Source organism: Acanthaster planci, linkage group LG02, assembly GCF_054643075.1.
Source record: "Acanthaster planci isolate LZ-2023a linkage group LG02, COTS_SCS, whole genome shotgun sequence".
Taxonomy (NCBI): domain Eukaryota; kingdom Metazoa; phylum Echinodermata; class Asteroidea; order Valvatida; family Acanthasteridae; genus Acanthaster; species Acanthaster planci.
Genome location: NC_141778.1, coordinates 34,346,849 through 34,365,053, shown reverse-complemented (window position 1 = coordinate 34,365,053; position 18,205 = coordinate 34,346,849). Strand labels below are relative to the sequence as shown.

The 18,205-nt window shown below is 41.3% G+C and overlaps 2 protein-coding genes across 7 annotated transcripts in view; one reads left to right on the top strand and one right to left on the bottom strand.

The window, feature by feature from the left end:
* The window catches only part of aasdhppt (aminoadipate-semialdehyde dehydrogenase-phosphopantetheinyl transferase), a 120,360-nt gene that overhangs the window by 75,218 nt on the left and 26,937 nt on the right, over positions 1–18,205 (bottom strand). The gene's annotated exons all lie outside the window — the stretch shown is intronic.
* The window catches only part of gucy1b1 (guanylate cyclase 1 soluble subunit beta 1), a 29,870-nt gene that overhangs the window by 2,056 nt on the left and 9,609 nt on the right, over positions 1–18,205 (top strand). Inside the window, exons 3-4 of one of the 2 annotated variants that reach the window (XM_022243234.2) lie at positions 9,875–9,975; positions 16,961–17,936. In XM_022243234.2, coding sequence (XP_022098926.1) covers positions 9,875–9,975; positions 16,961–17,936 — 1,077 coding nt within the window. The remainder of the gene's footprint in view (positions 1–9,874; positions 9,976–16,960; positions 17,937–18,205) is intronic. The other variant, XM_022243233.2, reaches the window with a different exon arrangement.

Genomic DNA, 18,205 nt, shown 5'->3' with positions numbered 1-18,205 from the left:
ATGTACTGTTTTCAAGCCTGAAAATGTCACCATTTTCTAAACATCCACATGCATCGATGGTAGTCATCAGCCACAATCGTGCTACTTAGGCTTACGTGCTAGTGAAAAATGTGCGAGTAAAATATCAATCCATCGTGCTTTTATCTCACTTGGCCTTCTTAACAATGCACACAACTGGACGATGAAACCAGAGATAACCCAACAGATAAATAACATCCATCATCTAATTCATTTTATAAAGATTCAGTAAGCGTGGCCTTAGTGTATAGACAGTGCCACTTAAAAGGGAGTCCATTTCACCCATTTTAGTTTAACCTTCAATCAAACGCTCTCCGGATAAAAGCCTTTCTCGCTGTGTTTCTTTTCCGTCACATTTTCGAGGGGATGGGGGGTGGACAATTATTTTTATTCCATGCTAAATGAGGGTCATCGTAAATTTTGGAAATCCTGTCCATATGACCAACCACAATAATATGTACTACACTGGCAGACAGTTTGCTGCATGTGCCTTTCTATGACGTTACGTGCGCTGTTTGAATGTGAAGGATTCAGTGAACCATGGTATGAGATTAAGGATCCTTTTGCAGCATCCCGTCTAAAAGAGGAGAAAAATAACAAGGCACGAAGGCAGCCTTCTGCTTTATTAGGTTGCTGTAGGCAAGCGAATAACACACGGTCTAATAGTTGATCGCGCTTGTACACGGCTTCACAACCACTATAGGTTTGGGAACTTTAATTGCAAAAGGCATATTGCCTGAAGCAACATAACGTGTGTGCTTCACTAGAGACTCACGGCAAAATGCCCCAAAGCACATGCCATGATTTCTTACATTTTCATTATTATTATTTATTTTGATAAGACTGCGTGTACTACCTATGCACCTGATGTACAGAACTGATGTAGGTTTCAAACTGGATGACGTATTTCCACTTGAAGGACTTTTTATAACATGCATGACTAGAACATAGACACAAGTCATGTTAGTCGAAATGAGGAAAAAACACCGACAGCGGACTCTCGGTGAAGTGGCGCTAAAATTGTGAGGCCAACCCCACCAAAGTTCAATTTAAAAATTGTTCACTCTATGCCTAATTCTATAAAAGGGTCAGTGATGCATATTTCAAGCCCTTGGTTTTTATTGAATGCATTCATACTAATGAGGTATTGCTCGTCCCGTGTGCAGGTAAAATATGATACTAGCTGACTCTGCTCACAAAAGATGGCGGGGAAGGAGAGCTGCTGGGAGTGTATTTATAGTGAGCGGCTTGCTGCGTACGCTGAACACATTCTCAACAAGCTTGTAGGGGTGTGCCAGTGTAGACTTACACCTCCTTTAGTCCGCCTGCTTTCTTTGCACAGCCGCTCTTCGCTGGTGGGCCCGTTCGTGCAATGAAGCCCCAAGCTACCATCTTTCCCCTTTGCCAAAACCCTCAATAATTTGCCAATATTGCATTCCTCCCGCTCTCTGGCCGTTATTTCCCGAGCACTCGCGCGTCCTGTTTCTTCGCTCTCTGCGTCTTTATCATCTCTATTTCCACCTTCACTTACCTCTTTGTGATTCTATTTATTGACCCAATTCTGCTCGAGTCAAGCTCTGAGCTGATAACATTTCGTTTCGCAACTGACAGAATAAAATCATTATTACAAAAACCAGTACACTTTTCGTTACGATTTAGCGAAACCATGCGCAACGAGTTCTCTACCCTACTGACAAAAAAAATCAAATTAAAAAAAATTACGATTAGTGTTTCCGAGGCCTGCCTGAACTTTTAGGCAATGAGGACGCTGAGGTCTATTTTCATTCGACTAAAGCATGCTTAGGACTTACTCGTCGAAATTACACTCCGAGGATTTGCTGCAAACGGCCCGCAAGCCCCTTGAAATTTAATGTACGGAGGCCACGGCGGTTTTCAAATCTCCACCATTACAGGTGGAAAACAGAATTGGATAAGGATCGGACGGAGGATCACTTTCTGTTCTATTTACGGCGAGGGGACTATAAACAAATTGTAAATGAGAAAAGAATGGATCGAACTCTCTCAGATCAAATTTCTTCCTTTTAGACGGACCAAGGCGGTAAGCTCCCGTGAACATGAAAGAGATTGGGTAATTTGAGAGGGAAAATAACAGATATGGACAGATTCTTTTTTGAGACTGCGTGGTAATTTTAAAGATAAAGTATCTATATTGATCTGATCCCTGACCTCCACCACCATCTAAAAAGTGCATCGTGGTGGCACCTTATGTACCACTAACAATACAGTACAAATTGCCCTAGTCTATGGGCCCAGAGTGGACCAGGAAAGGGCGCCATTTTCCTAGCAACGGAGGTTCCTTTGGTGGGAACCGCACTTCGCTGGTTCAACAGGACTATGAAATGCAAACGATGCGGCCGCATCGGAACCAACTAAATAAGCACTCCCCACAAACATGGCTCTTGTTTTTGCCCAAAGCGGATATGTCACCGTTACCGACAGTACCAAGACATAAATAACTCATTAGCCTGGTGCAACCGAGTCCAAATGGCGGCTGTCATAGCAGGATTTGGCAATGATAAATCTATTACTGCCAACATCCAATCAATCCAAACATTATCGTCGATATCTACAACACAAAAATCCCAGAAACCTAACAAAAACTACCGCGATTTCCAATAACGTACAAGCTGATCCTCAGTATGGATGTGACGTCATGCATACGTTAAAATGGTCTGGTTTTAAGCGGTACCGTTTGTAGCATAAATACAGCTGCTACATAAACTTACAGATTTACGCTACACTCCAAAGGTCTACAAAATGAAATACCACTCAGTACCCTTCCATGCGTGATTCTTCACAATAATATGCACCATTCAGTGGCGTACAGTGGGTAGGAAGATTGAGCGCTGAGTTTTTCTTGAAGAAGACCCGGAGTCAAATTGTGTAAATATGGTCAAGTCTATTCTGCCGGTAGCCATTTTCATTCCCGATTCGAAGCCGTGACGGAGTACCGAGGCGAATCAGTCGGGGGTGAGGATGCTTCAAGAGCCTCCTGATGAATTCCCAAGAGTTCAACTTGAGAATGTTTAGTTCTGTGTCTGCTTGTTCGACACACTGAAGCATCTTCCGGACCGAAGTGGCGGTGGAAAGTGGCTACAAAAAGAAGGTTAGGTCGAGACCTGCGAGACTTTATCAGCGGCGTCGACGAACTTTGTGAAGAGTCGTTCACTTATATAGAGATCAGTCAACCGACACATAGCGAAATGTCAACCTCGTGAAAAAATGCTTCTGACTGGATTGCTAATGAGCAAGGAAACTAGGGAATCAGTAGGAGGTGTTTTCAACCAAGCGTATCTAACCTAACACTACGAGTAAAAGACATGTGTCACGTTGAAGCCGGGGTTTTATTTACACCAGGTAGGCCTATTTAAAATTCAGTTCCTAATTTCATTTTCATCTATCGTACCTTCGTAAGAAACCCAACAATAAGACCACTCCGAAACTCTAGCAAGCCAACATCAAAATCCATTTAAATTTTCTTTTAAACTAAGGACACAGACAAGGGTAAAGTTTCTTAGTTGTGCTTTTTTTTCACTGAATGCACGAACTCTACGGTTTATTCACGATTTCCCAACAGGCTAATACCATTCCAGAAATACTCCTTAAAAGGCAGCAAACCAGAGACTGAAGCGTCACCGGTTATTACTAGCATATTTCGGCCTTTTGAGGGTGTTTGTCCACATTATTACCCTCTGAGTATTTCACGCATCTCTGTCGTTTAGCCAATGTATTAATCCCGCGGTCTTGTCTCCTCCGTCTCTGAACTTGGACATCAGTTCTCTTTCGTTTCATTCTGCAAAAGCAGATGGATGACATCAATATCTCTAACAGGCGCTCTAAAAATAACTGGAGGCTCACAGATACGATTTGATTCGGTAGATGTATCACTCTATCTCTCAGTGTTATGGCGATAATATATTCAGATAAACTGATGTCTATCGATGTTGATATACGCTTATGTGATGTTGGTGATGTTTTGTTTGTTTTCGCTTGATATTTTTGAGATGATTAATCGAGGATAAAAATATGAAAACAACCGTGTGACATATTTAACGTAATGACATGGCACAACTCCCCCACATTCAATTTGTTTTACATGTACAAGTAGTTTGGTAGTGGCGTATGAGCAACAATGAACAATGCACAAATTTGAATGGGCAATGGAGTATCTCCTACAGAAGTAATAAAACAAGTCACTATTAACAGTTCAAACAAATGTGTATCATACCTCCTTGACATTTGAGCAGCCTTTTTATCATTTTTTTCATTACGTCTTTTTACACACGTGATTCTAATGTCCCTGTGTTTTTAATCAAAGCAAAACAACAATAACATGTGTTTAATTAAAGGCTGGAAAAATGACAAAAAATAAATCTTTCAATTTCAGTTTTAAGAAAACCTCTTCAAATAAATTGATTCTATTTTGAGAAGATTCACGGCCGTAAACCAAAGATGTTTGATCTGGACTCTGTTGATGATTTAGAAATAGGCATCTCAGGAAACACTCTTCTTGTGTGCAAATACTTTCTCTTCAAGATTTTCTATTTTTAATATTCAACTTTCGTTTTGCATCAATCTGCATACCCTATCCTCAATGTCAAGTTCAACTGTTAATCAAAAGCACGATAATATACAGCACATAATATACAGCAGACTCGTTCTGACGATTTCGGGATATGGAGATATCAATCTTTCAGCAGATTACAGTTTAAGGTCAGCCAGTTCTAGACAAATTCCAGAGTGTCCGTGTTTACGCTCTGATGTGCTCAAGTGGGTTTTTTTTTTCCAGACAAACGGGCTTCGGCGATTGACTCAATGGCTCCATCAAGACGTTAAAATGAAAACATGCTCGTCGTTTTGTCTCTCTCTTTCTGACCTTTTGCGCTTAAAACGGAAATTGTGAGAGTGGTCCTTTGAAGTACTTCCATTCATGGGTTCTGCTGCCATCTTGTCATGGTGTAGAAACATTTTCCTTGATTTTAAAGGTGCATTGTCTTAAACTGGTACTCACAGGAATTTCTAAGCGCGCCTTTCATACCAATGTTTACTACATTCAAATTTGAAAATGTATGTCTTATAGTATACCGATTTTAAAACCCTCTTCCGACAGAAAAGTGGGGTCATAACAAGCTCCAAAACGATACCATGTGTGGGCTGACATTCACCCGCCTCACTCTTATAGTCGTGCATCTCTCAATAGCAAATATCTGCGAATGGTTTCGAATTTCGTCTTTCTGATTAGAAAGCATCTTCCAGACATCCATATGGATTCTTGAAGGAGCTAAACCCTGGGCGACTGACTCAATGCACAGCTTTATTGGCAGTATAGACGGTAGATCGCCTAAGTAGGATAAAAAGATATAGGTCTGGGCATTGATTACAGATGCAGTTCCCCAGAAGACAAGCTTTGAATAAAAGACATAACGATGCATTGGTTCCGAACTCGGTGGCACTAAAGTAGGACATGCTTTCTATTAAGTAGGTCATATCTGTGACGACATGGCATACATAACACGGTTAACCGTAACTGTCCCCTTATATGCCGTGTGCTGTATAGTCACCCTAGATCTTGTTTGATGTCTACACCTCTACAACAGCGATGTACACAAACCAGGATCTGTGCTGCCAAACAAGGCAGCTTAGCCTTTTAAATCAACGAACGGTTAAGTACATGCAATTCTCTCCCGAGTCGTATTTTGTGTTTTCCAGACTTCCGGGTAGAGCACTTCAACCATTCATAATACAATAGCCTATTTCTTGTGTCCAGTAAGCAACCCAACGTGACGTTGGCTTATCTTCCTTCACCTCCCCGTTGAGTCAACGTGGAGTGAGGAGTCGGCCCAGCTGTGACGTTTCTAAACTCTTCTACTCGACCGAGACAAGTGTGAATTTTTTTAAATGTCAGAGTACATCTCATTGTCACAAGTACAAGTCAAGATGATGATTTATTGCGGACGACTCTTCACATTCCTGAAAGTGTATGGCGTTGAGTCTTGGTATCTACTAGGATCACAGTCTGTAGGAGTACCACCGAAAATAAAGTCACAGATGTTAAGTGTTCCACGTTATAGACGGGCAATAATAATAATGTCAAAGAAGATGAGATGTCAATGCCTGGGTTAAGCCCAAATATTACACGCACTCCAGCTCATCCTTGCAGTGATGATGACGAAGTTGGTCCCCTGATTTTTGCTTTTGCCATTCCAAATGTACAAAAGCCCAATCCCCAATATACATGTATTCACACTGGAACATCGAAAAGATATTTCAAACTTTTCGAAGAGACACACTTGTGTTGCATTGCTGTGAGTCTACGTGACTCTGTCGACATTCTCTTCCTCAGTACAGGCCAGCGAAAGGGCAAATCCCCCTGCAAATTCACATCCGACAAAAATTTGTCAACTTGCAACAGAATGGACCGCCCGCAGCCAAGCGTGCATGTCCGTAGAGTATCGCTTCCGCGCTTGAAGCGCCCGAGGCACCTCGTCGTCCAAGAAGGGTCTGCGCCTTTCCGTGCTGTGCCATCGATTCGTGCTAGACCCTCTAGGTTGTCAGAGTCTTTCACGGTGACTGATACTTTTTTGTACTTGTCCACGAAGTTCTCGAAGGGGGAAATGTCTCAGTTTTCATGAATATTGCCGAAAGGGTTCTGGTACCTTCCCAGGCTTTACGCCGCATCACAAGTATGGCGGCATGTCGCTTTCATGAAATTGATTCCATTGATGATCTTCTGGTCTTTGAGTGTCTTCAATTCACAAGGTTGCTTGTCCTGCTGCTGTTGAAGTTCCATTTAAGAAACGACACCACACAGCCGGGCAAAAAATCACCAAGACATTTCAAGGACCCAGACAGAGATCAAAAGTCTACAATCAATAATTATCATAGCCGATTTTAAATAATTCAAGGTGGAAAAACTGGCGACAGCTTAAGATGATTTATCTTTAAGATTTCCCGATCAGAATGATTAAAAACAGTAACATCCGGCTTTGGAGATCCAGCAAAGGGACAAACTCGTTATTTCAATTCTCAAGAGTGGGCTTTCCTGCCTTTAGTCGGTTGAGGTTTAAGGTTTTTATCTTGCGTTACTATCATTGTTCTACAATAAGTTGCCCATCTCAATAACTGTCATAATTCAGATTTATTTGTCAAAATTCTGATTTTAAAAATCCCACGTGACACTTTGTATTCGTTTAATTACATGAAGATTGAGAAATTATATCCTTTATTCAGAAACTGCAATTAAAAGGTATCACTACTGCATGAAAAAACACACATCCCCGTGGCAAAATGTTGAGCTCATCTCGAAAACAAAGACAGGTGATCCGCGCGTCTTGCGATTGTTTTTCCCCATTCGTCGAGACAGTGAACATGTAAATTAATTTTCCTAATGCCCCCGGACTTGAAGTGCCTGGTTGGCCAGTAATAACCCCGTCGAGACCCATGGGTTCCCCTCGCCAGAGAGGGAACGATCCCCGCGTGATGCAACTGCGGCTCGGTAATTACGACTGGAAACCCCGGCGATGCCTACGGCTAGGGCCTTAGACTTTATCTCCTCTCTGAAGCGCATCAGTGAGTGTCTTTAATCTCAAGTTTTAATTCCCTAGTTTTGCTGAACAGGGCATCTGTGACGGAACGACATTGGGGGAATCGCTGATGGAACAATACCCACAGAAGCTGATAGACGGGGGGATCTCGAGTTCTTTAAAGGGGAAGTTGGAATCCAAAGAAAATGTTTGTGTTTAGATGCAGATTAATTTGACGAGTCTCTAGTCAAAATGCCGAAGTTATTCGGATGACACTCAACCCAAAGACTTGTTTATCAGTACAATCTATACCAGGCTGAGATGTGGATGCGAGGTGCTCTTACTAAATGCAAATCTCACGCGCATGAAAATAAAACATAAAACAAACAAAAACAAAACGCTGGATCGTGACAAAACTGAACCGTTAAGATCACTGCTCTCAACAGTTCTAGTTCATTAAAGGGAAATGTGTGGGCAAAATCACTGAGAGACTGACATTATCAAAAACATCCCTTTCAGCCTGTATGAATGAAACACTGAATCTATACACTTTATGGTGTGATCATTAAAGCTTCAAAAGGGTATCTTTTCCTCTAGGGGAAAATGCTAATTTTTGCGAGAATCATGCAGGCGTTTCCAGCCAACTGGAAACATGAGTTAAAGTACCTTCTGCCCGTCAGGGGATAATTTAAGCGGTCAGCTATACAGCACTAAACAAGGCCATGAGCAGGGAATTACTCCGCTATCATCCACCTGATTCATTCCCACATCGCACGGAGTCCCGATCGATTACTGCACCCATCTATCAAGCGCACCTGTAGTCAGTTAAGGGAATGAACTCCCTACATCTCTAACTCTCTCGAGTGACGTCAGAGGTTCCTCGCCTTCAATCAGCGCTGTGATTATTAGCCCTGGAAGAAGCCTACATCATCATCATAAGTACAGGGATGCTACTCGGCGCTGTCTTAATCACAGCGCGCTGGGAACAGACTCGCCCCACTGATGAGACGCGTGTCTTGATATGGATGATATCTAAGATGACACTTGAAACATGCATGATTGCTGAACTTCAATCAAAGATGTATTGGTCCTCTCTTGGCTTATGGGTTGCATCTTTGGATCTATGCTGAGCCTTGCTATATATGTGGCTTTCACCATCTTTATCCCCAACCGTCCTTATATCTCACGTGCATTATGAGAGCAGCCTTCGAGGTGGATTCATTTTTCATAGAAGGTTCCAGAAATATTCAAAGGGTTTCGGGCCATCTTATTGTGCCACTTGCACAGGCCCCTAAATAAAGGGTTATCTCAATATCTTCACAAGTCGTGTTTTGAAGACAAGTCGAGCTTCTGTACGGCAGGAAACAACCAACTCCATACAACAAAGTAGGATAAAATTCGTCGGTACAAGAAACAAAATTCATTACATATATTTTATATAACCTTGTTAACATTTCCGAAAAGATATGAAAAAGTGCTAAAATGTAAGTCTTTACCGCTTATATAATCTACGACATTACACATCAAGCAGGCGTGTTAAATTCACCACAAGACTGGAAAGTAATGAAAACAATTTTTTTCACCTCAAACTGTCTACTTTCTCATTAAAATAGTCAAGTACAGCGTTTGGGGAAAATGGGTGAGGAAACCCTACCCACCTGACATTTTACAGAACTATTGTACACGAATTGCACCGCGCAAAGATGCACAACTGGCCAAAATATACAAGGACGGAGGGGTTTGTTATTTTCAAGTACCGTGAGATTTCCACAGCCCGATGGTATTTGCACATCATTCAAACATGCTCACACATCGTATTCATGCTCTCCCCTGGGGTGTGCTCAGAGAGTCGATCAAATGACAGCTTGGAAAGAAGGAAAACTTATATTTGGATTTTGGGCCTATCGAAACGAGGCTCTTGGAAGGAGATATTCGCCAGCAAAGTTCAGCTACCCTAGTAAATAATTACATATGCCAATCATTCTAATTCGACAGCATTTCTGGCCTTAAGTATTTGCCCTGTCAAAAGTATATCATTAACATGATAGGACAGATTTCCTATAAGTTGATGATCCACGGTCATCTCCTTAAAAGACGTCGATGCTAAGCACACGGATGGGAGAATGAAGTAAAGACATTATAAGTTTGAATAATATGCATAACACTATGTACATAATATACAATGAAAATCAAAATCAGGAAGTTGCCATCCAGCGTGATGCATAAAGCTAGTTTAAGGCGTCTAATTACTGAAATTTGGCGCTACCTGCACTCATTAATCACTGTCCGTTTCAAACATTTCATACTAACAGAAAAGAGGCGGCGGTTGATGTTGACGGGCACTTCTTAACCCGCATGGTCTACGATGACATGAAGACATACGACCTGGTGACAGCTGCTGTTAATGTCCTCGGTGAAGTATTATCTAACGTTTTCTTAGAGTTGGGATATGCATGTGGGTGCTTTGCCACGTGTATGGCCCTAGCCGTTATACTCACAACAGATAAGGAAAATGGTTTTACCTCTGTGAATGGGGGTGAGTTGAAGCATTTCACTTGAACTTTTATTATTGATGGCATCATGCACATGTAGTAACTAGCAGTATTCATAGACGTTGCATGTTTCCAACCAAAATAAATACACCGCTTTTACGATACATGAAATACCTTCACAAATATGAAAACCAACGAAGCAGGCCGTTGATTTCGAGTCATTTTTACTTATATTCAAACTACTCAGAGGTTATAATGTCGAATGCTATGCTGGTTGAAATGTCAATGACCTGGGTACTTCGCAAATTACTAATAGCCCGAAGTATAAGTACAGTACACTGGTAGTACACTGTGCCAATCCTATATGAATTGTATAAAGCTTTCAACAAACACGACACGCGGTGGAGTGTTGACTCTCTGAGCTATAGGCATACACTAATCGATCTGTGCACAACTCATGTTGTTTTATCATTACGAACGTTCACTTCCTTACGTCTGAGTGCGCCACTATTTGAAACTGCGGTACTGTTGACTGATATCAACAATGAAGGCCCCGAATTCTAATCGGATCAGGCGGCAATTCCATTTCGATTCCATTATACTTCAACGCTGTAAGCAAAACAAACTCTCAACAAAAAGGTTGCAAGCGAAGATGCTCATTATTACTGGATTGTTTACAGCTGATATTGTGTACTATATGAAGTTTCCGAGATTATTGGAAATTCGCCGAGAAAAACAAGCTACTAGCCGTAATTCCATGTCCAACTTTCAAAAATAGTTGTGGAAAACGTTATTTTCCACATTAAGTCCCACGCACTGCGGTCAAATGGAAAATGTGTTCCAATACAACCCATGCAGGGTCTAAGAGGCTAATAAAAGCCCAGGTACCATTATAACGCCACCGCCTCGATTTAATTTGATGGTCTCACGGTACAACATCCCCGCATCTGAGACGAAGGATTCGCAATCAATCACGTCACTTCTGGTCAGCCAAGGGCAGCCCTAATCAGGGGCTGTTGTATCTAATCAGGAGGATGTTACTGAGATGATGGGAAGATCCGTGAAGACAAAGCAAATATACGGGCGAGAAGCAATGAGTAAGGACAAACGCGATCAGACAAATAACCAGACGGCGCGTTTCCTCGCTTAAACGACCATGAAAATAACAATGCAACTGGGCACTCATAAACGAGGCAGCCAGTGTCTCCTCGTAGAGATATGGTCTCATCAAGGGTCAATAGTGCAATGTCTGACAGTCATCACAAGACAACACGAAACTCGCAAAGAAGCCCGACAACTAAACAACAGTCTACTACAAATATATCCAAATAGCCAACAAACCAAATTCTGGAGTTTTCAAGTACGTCTTCAGCCGTCTGCAAACTAGCACGTCAATAAAACAACACTAATTAACAAATAAGACCAATTAAACCTGACGTGACTCCTATAATCAAACAATAACTTAATGATTAAAATATCAAATTAAAATTTCACTGAACTAAAATGAAACAATAAGATGGATAACTGTACGTCACAAGCAGTTTTAGCAAACAAAAAATCCCTGTCTTATAGAGTGATAAAAATGTTCCTTTATGCAAAATGCTCATGCATAGGATGTCTATACAAAATGTAACAATAATGACGAATGAAGAATTTATCTTGGTTCTTGCTTTCAGCAATTACACAAAAGTCACTCAAAGTGAGTTTTTGTTGTAAGAGACGCGCATTTAACTTCAAGTAAAAACACTTTAAGACAGTAATTTTATTCTACGGAATCAATAATACTTCAGTGACACAGTCAACCAAAACAAAATCGTTACTGTACGCCTCTGCTATCTGAAGAAAACATTTTAAAATTATCACACGCCCGTCAAAAATGAACTGAATGTCCCGAGGGTAATTGTTCACTATCCACTTTCTAACACACCTTCCAATTAAGGCGTTATACATGTACCATCAACTTCCGTGAAGCGATTTAGGACATCTCCCGTCTTTGACAGGCCCCTCATCTTTGTCTGATCCTACTTGAGACATGGCGATGGCACATTTGCCAAGAAGGATGGGGAGGGCTTTAAATACAGCTGTGGTTTTGATGAAGAGCAGTGAGTGAACGGGTCGATTTAGAGGTTTATCCGGGCGTGATGCCCAACCGTAGCTCTCCGCTCCCCTGTCACTTTCCCTTCGTTTTTCTGCACGCCATGTCCCTCACGGTCATTGCAAAATACTTTATGGAAATACTTCTGGTCTGCAAGCGCGAAACAATAAGCCCAACCAAAGTGTGCCGCCGTGCAAACGAAAATCCATTTTTGACTCAACTCTCCCCACTCGGGGGTGTTTTTGTTTGGAGTTATTCCTGGACTTGGTTGAGTATACACTGTATTTGCACTGTAAAACATAATATTTGTGTTTGAACTAGAAGGCAGGGCATCGTTCCATTCGCTCAAGAATGCAGTACAAAACTGAACATAATATAGGCCTACAGTAATTATGAAAATAAGAAAGTAAAATCAGAACACCATTTTTTTTAAGAAATGACTTCCAACATTTAAAATGTTCATTCGAAAAATCGTTTTGAAAGAAACTATTAACATACATATGTAAGAATTCCAATGTCCATCCAACGAAAACTACACAATCGTGATTGAAGCAAAGCTCCTTATGCCGTCATGTAATAATTGTTAGAGGGGCAATTTGATACGAGAACTTCCCAGAATTATTGCCTTGTAAGAAGCAGAGGTAAGTGCCGAATGACGTGAATATCGCGCAGGGACTTCCGTCTGCAAATACAGCAGTCATTTTCCCGCCAACGTTAAGTGTCCTCTGCTCTAGAGGGGGGTTCACTAGAAGCAAAAGAATGGTACAGGTCCTTTCCTGTAGGTTTATCAGTTTGGCCGGTATTTGAGCAGCTGCACCATACCCCGTAGCTACTGGGTAATTAATATTATTATGGCGGTGACACCAAAAACCGGGTGAATCCATTTGGTTGTTGGTAGCACCATCGTTCATTTATTTCATCCACGTTTTTGACAATACATGGACCCATCGATTTTTTCTTCGTGCACTTAAACATTTAAAAATCATTCGGTTTCCACATTTAAGGTTGTGTTTTAGTAAATATATTGAATGTCTAGAAAAGATTAAAAGAAAGGCCACGTCAAAGTTTAACTGTCCTGAACATCACACTTGCCATGTTGAAGATAAACTTCGTGTTTAATGGTAGCATCTTCAGTCGCAACCAACCTTCATCTATCCTTAATTAAACATAACGTAGATATAAAAAAATCGCCAAATACATTTGTTACAAATGGTTGCAGCCCTGGGTATCTTTACACAAGGTCTTCCAGTAGAAATAATATGACAGACCAATTAATGGCGAGATTAATCCACCAGACCGCTGCCATCCAGGGACGCATGAGCGACCGTGGATGAAAATAAAGTCTTTGGTCAAAGACAACACTACTGAAGAAAAATAAAGCAAGAACCGCGTATTTTATACAACTAAAGGAGAAATGAGATGCAAGCAGGTGATAAAGAGGTATTTGGTTCCATGCATAACACGCAACCGGTTTAACGATGGGATGATATGTGGATTCTGCAGATAAAAAAAACAGTTTTCGAAAAGTTTCTCCCATTTTGAAACTACAAAAACTCGTACAGAACTTTGCAACAACTTGATGCAGTGGGGAAACCTTTACATGGTTCTTTGAAAGGTAAACTTTAACCCAGTAAACGAACCAGTAATTAGAATAAACACAGTGGTTAATTGGCCAAAATTAATCAGTAAGATGCCTATCCCCTTAACCCCCCCCCCAAAAAAAAATCAAAACAAAAACAAACAAACAAACACCCCAACAAACAAACAAAAAGACCCACGAACATTTCAATTCTCCTATTATACACTCGTCTTTTAATATTTTCCCATAGGGAGGGACGCACATGTTTACGCACACACAGCTGGAAATGTAATCAAGATGCCGTCCCTTCATGAAAATGAAAATCTCGATCGACCTACTTTAAATTTATGCCTTCTGGGTAATAAGTTTCGTACGTGTTCAAGGGGCAGACATGTTTGGACTCTTCGTGAAAACACAAAATCGAGTTTCGAGATGCCTGCCCCTGGTATCATTGATGTAATTTTGAAATCAATGCTCAGGGAAATATGTCAAAATGGCAGAGTACGATGTTTTAAAGCAAAAGAGTGAAAAAAATTAGAAATTGAACAATTTACATTTGGACACGCCTGTCCCTTCGTGAAAACGATAACAATAACATACAAAAACTGGGATATATTGTCTTTACTGTACCTGCAGCAGCCTCAATGTCACTGTCAATTGCTGAAAGTTCCAAGCATGACTTTAAAACACAGTATTCTGAAAACATTGGTATCTGCTTGCGATAAAATGCTGGTAAATCAATTTCAACGCAGCCCTCTACGATCCATGATTCCTCTCATAAAATGTGGGGAAAATCTAATTTCATCAGTCTAATTCCTTAATCCCCGGTTCCAATATTCAGTGGTGACATGCAACTGCTGTGAATCGAGCACTGAAAAGGAAAGGACGAATGAGGTAGTCGAAGAAACCCGGACAGAGATCACATACGATTGTTAGAGCGTAGTTAGAGAGTGTATCGTGACAAGCAAAGCCCGGCTAGTTAATGCTGTAATTCTCTGGCCATGACCGAAAAATTATCTCAGCCACTGGAAATGTGATCCCTCTTCATATCGATTGCGGAAACTGATGATGAAATACTTCTCTGAATTAATTTTCATTGATGGAAAAAATCAATGAGTGATACCGAATATATACACACACAGAAAACCAAAACACATGAAACAAAGTCGCTGTCTTATTTGCAATAACGCCCAAGGGCTGTGCAAACGCAGATGCATTATCACTCTGGTCTTCAAATTTAGGAACCAAAGCTATATTTCTAGATCATGGATACGTCTGCACATACCAAACACAATTCGATACAAAATATCCTCACAAAGCACCAGTGCACATTCCGAATATCCAATTACCATAATTATAGTCACTACATTATAGCTGTGGGTGAACAGGGAGTTTAAAGCCCTGCTTTAGTAACCCGTATTTGACAAGCGCTCTTTGGAATAGCGCCCTCTTTTGGTTCCTTCAAGGCTTCTTCCAAAGCAGAGAAGTTGTCATAAGGCACTTTATACACAATTTAATTACTAAAAACGGTTGTCAACATGAAGAGGCTTTCTCCTGAGTTGTCAAGGTCACAAATTACGACTTCCCACAAATTACCACTTGGGAGGAAAGAGTCTTTGAATATTTCGGACATAGTGTCGACTTCCTCTGAACTGCCATCACACCTGCTGAAGGAGAGGGAGTAAGATGAGCGGCATATAAACAATATTTGCAGACCCCCTGAGTGCCTTCATTAGTGATACCAGGGGCTATTTCCTTCCTACAGGGTAGTGTCTTTTTGTTTGATATATTATCCTCTTGGATATGATTCATCTTGACAGGTGAAAATCAAGTCTATTTATAGAATCCCAGTGTACCAAGTTTTCGTCGCTCTTTCCTTACATTTCGCTTTTTCTTTTCCTCTTTTACCTTGCAATAAGGGAATAACGCTAAAATTAAATGAGGCAATCATCATGCGTTCTTGTGACACCTACACAACAACAGATCCAAGATTTCAGTCTTTTTTTAATGAAAAACACTTTCTGTAAAACACTTGCTGATTAATTATGGTGTTGGTTTACTGAACACACTGACAGTTAAACAAAGAAAATAAGCAAAAAAGTCTACTCTACAAAAAATAATAAAAATAAAAAATAGGTGAAATCTCAAAGTAATTGTGTCTCAGAAGGGTCTTACAAGAAAGTAATATCCAAATGACTTTTAGTCCCGATCTATAATAAATGCCAGACGAGAACATTACTAGCCGAAGTAAATAACTGGTTTCCTAGCGAATTAAAATAGTATATACTTGTGGTTCCTAAGTGTCACACAAAACGTCAATCCATCCCTTTATACTAAGATCACGACATCCATAACGAATCTTGCTCCACTATAGACTGACATTCAAGAAAATTTGCCCAATTTTGTCTTTTCCTGGACGGATTTTGAAAGCCTGAGAAAGTGTACCGACGCAGCAGGCCCGTCAGCCAAGCGTTTCAAACTATATTTGACCAGCGAAGATTCGTTCGATATACTCGGTAACACGGAAAAAGCAAACCCGATACACCGAGTTCAATCTTTTTATGGTGCTTGTAAGATAAGACGCGTGTCAACCCACTTTGGACATCAGCAAACTACGTGACCTTTTGTATTCCGTGCAGCCCACAAAGAGATGCGGGAAAACAACGCAAAAAAAGCCTGGGAACATAGCTAAATGGTCGCCCGTAGCCATGTGCAACTCTCCATCCATGCCAAGTTCAGGTGCCTTCTCAAGCATGCTCACAAAAATATACAACTTTTTCATCCCAATAGAGTGAACAGTTCAAGAGTTAATGACCTTTGATACGTCACTTTTCAGTGTCACGTACGCTTGTCCAAACAAGCTTAGACGAAGAAATGAAAGCTATATGAAAAGTTAGAAGCACTTCAGTCTAGTTTCAGGAAGAATCTTGGTTTCTAGTGGACTAAATCCAACACAGCACCATACCAAACAATGTGGGTGGGACCTCTTAAAGCTAACTTTCGCACATCCGGACTTCCTTTACGTCAGTTGTTTTCATGGAAACCTTTAGAACTATTTGTAGCATTACAAACGTGATTACAAATGTAGGCAAATCTATGTAAAAGTAACACAAAACGTGAGGAGGAATGACTTGGTTGCTGTTTAAAACATATTCCTTTGGACGCTGGTTAAATCCGTTTATAGAACCAACTACATTCCTTGTTAACGAATAACTTTGATTTTATGTGATAGGCATCAGTGCCAATGATCTGTTGGAAGCCTTCGGTAGGATGTTCTTCGACTTCTGCCAAGAATCTGGCTACGACACCATTCTGACTGTCTTGGGCTCAAACACACGTGACTTCCTGCAGAATCTGGATGCCCTCCATGACCACTTGGCCTCCATCTACCCTGGCATGAGGGCACCCTCCTTTAGGTGCAGCAGGCGAGAAAGCGATGGTGCCCTTGTGCTACACTACTACTCCGAGCGACCGGGCCTGGAGAGGATCGTGGTGGGCCTTGTTAAATCTGTCTCCGAAAAACTCCACAAGGGCGAAGTAGACGTAGAGATTATCAAGACCAAAGGTGACGACTGCGACCATGTTCAGTTTGCCATCTTGGAAAAGAGCCGGGAAGAAGATAAGTCCACTGTGCGTCAAGACTACAATACTATGGGTGTCTTTTCAGCGGAGCCTAGAATCAGCCAAGCCACCTTCTGTCGCATCTTCCCCTTCCACATCATGTTCGACTCAAATATGGTCATCCACCAGTGTGGTAACTCGGTTTTACGGCTGCTTCCCTGCCTGGGTTCAGACCGATGTGACATAACCAGCGTTTTCAATTTGGTGCGCCCTCACATGGACTTCGCCTTCAAATCGATCCTCAGCCATCTGAACACAATTTTCGTTCTCCAAACAAAGCATGGTCTGGAGGGCATCAGTGAATCCCTGGCTAATCACAGACTGAAACTCAAGGGGCAGATGCTCTACATCTCGGCCTCCAACGAGATCCTCTTCCTCTGCTCGCCTCACGTAGTCAATTTGGACGATCTGCGTAGGCGTGAGATGTACCTAAGTGACGTGCCCCTCCATGACGCCACACGAGACCTCGTCTTGGAGTCCGAGAAGTTTGAGGCAGAGTACAAGCTGACCCAGAAGCTGGAGATTCTAACTGATAAACTACAGCAGACATACAGAGAATTGGAGACTGAGAAGAGCAAGACAGACAGGTGGGTCGGGTCAGTGGTTATCAGTGGGTCCCTGCAATATTTTTCCAAAAAGCAGGTGTATAAACAACAGGTGACCCGAAATGGAACCACGGTCACACAGCAACAGGATTCAGTTGATGTCAATCGCGAAAAAAAAATCAGGATGCTTAAACTACTCACTACAGTAGTATGAACTTTCCCCCAGTATTTTCAATGGCAACTACAGGGGATCACAAAAACCTTGATAAATGAACGCACAACGAGGATTTATTCAATACCCCAGTATGACT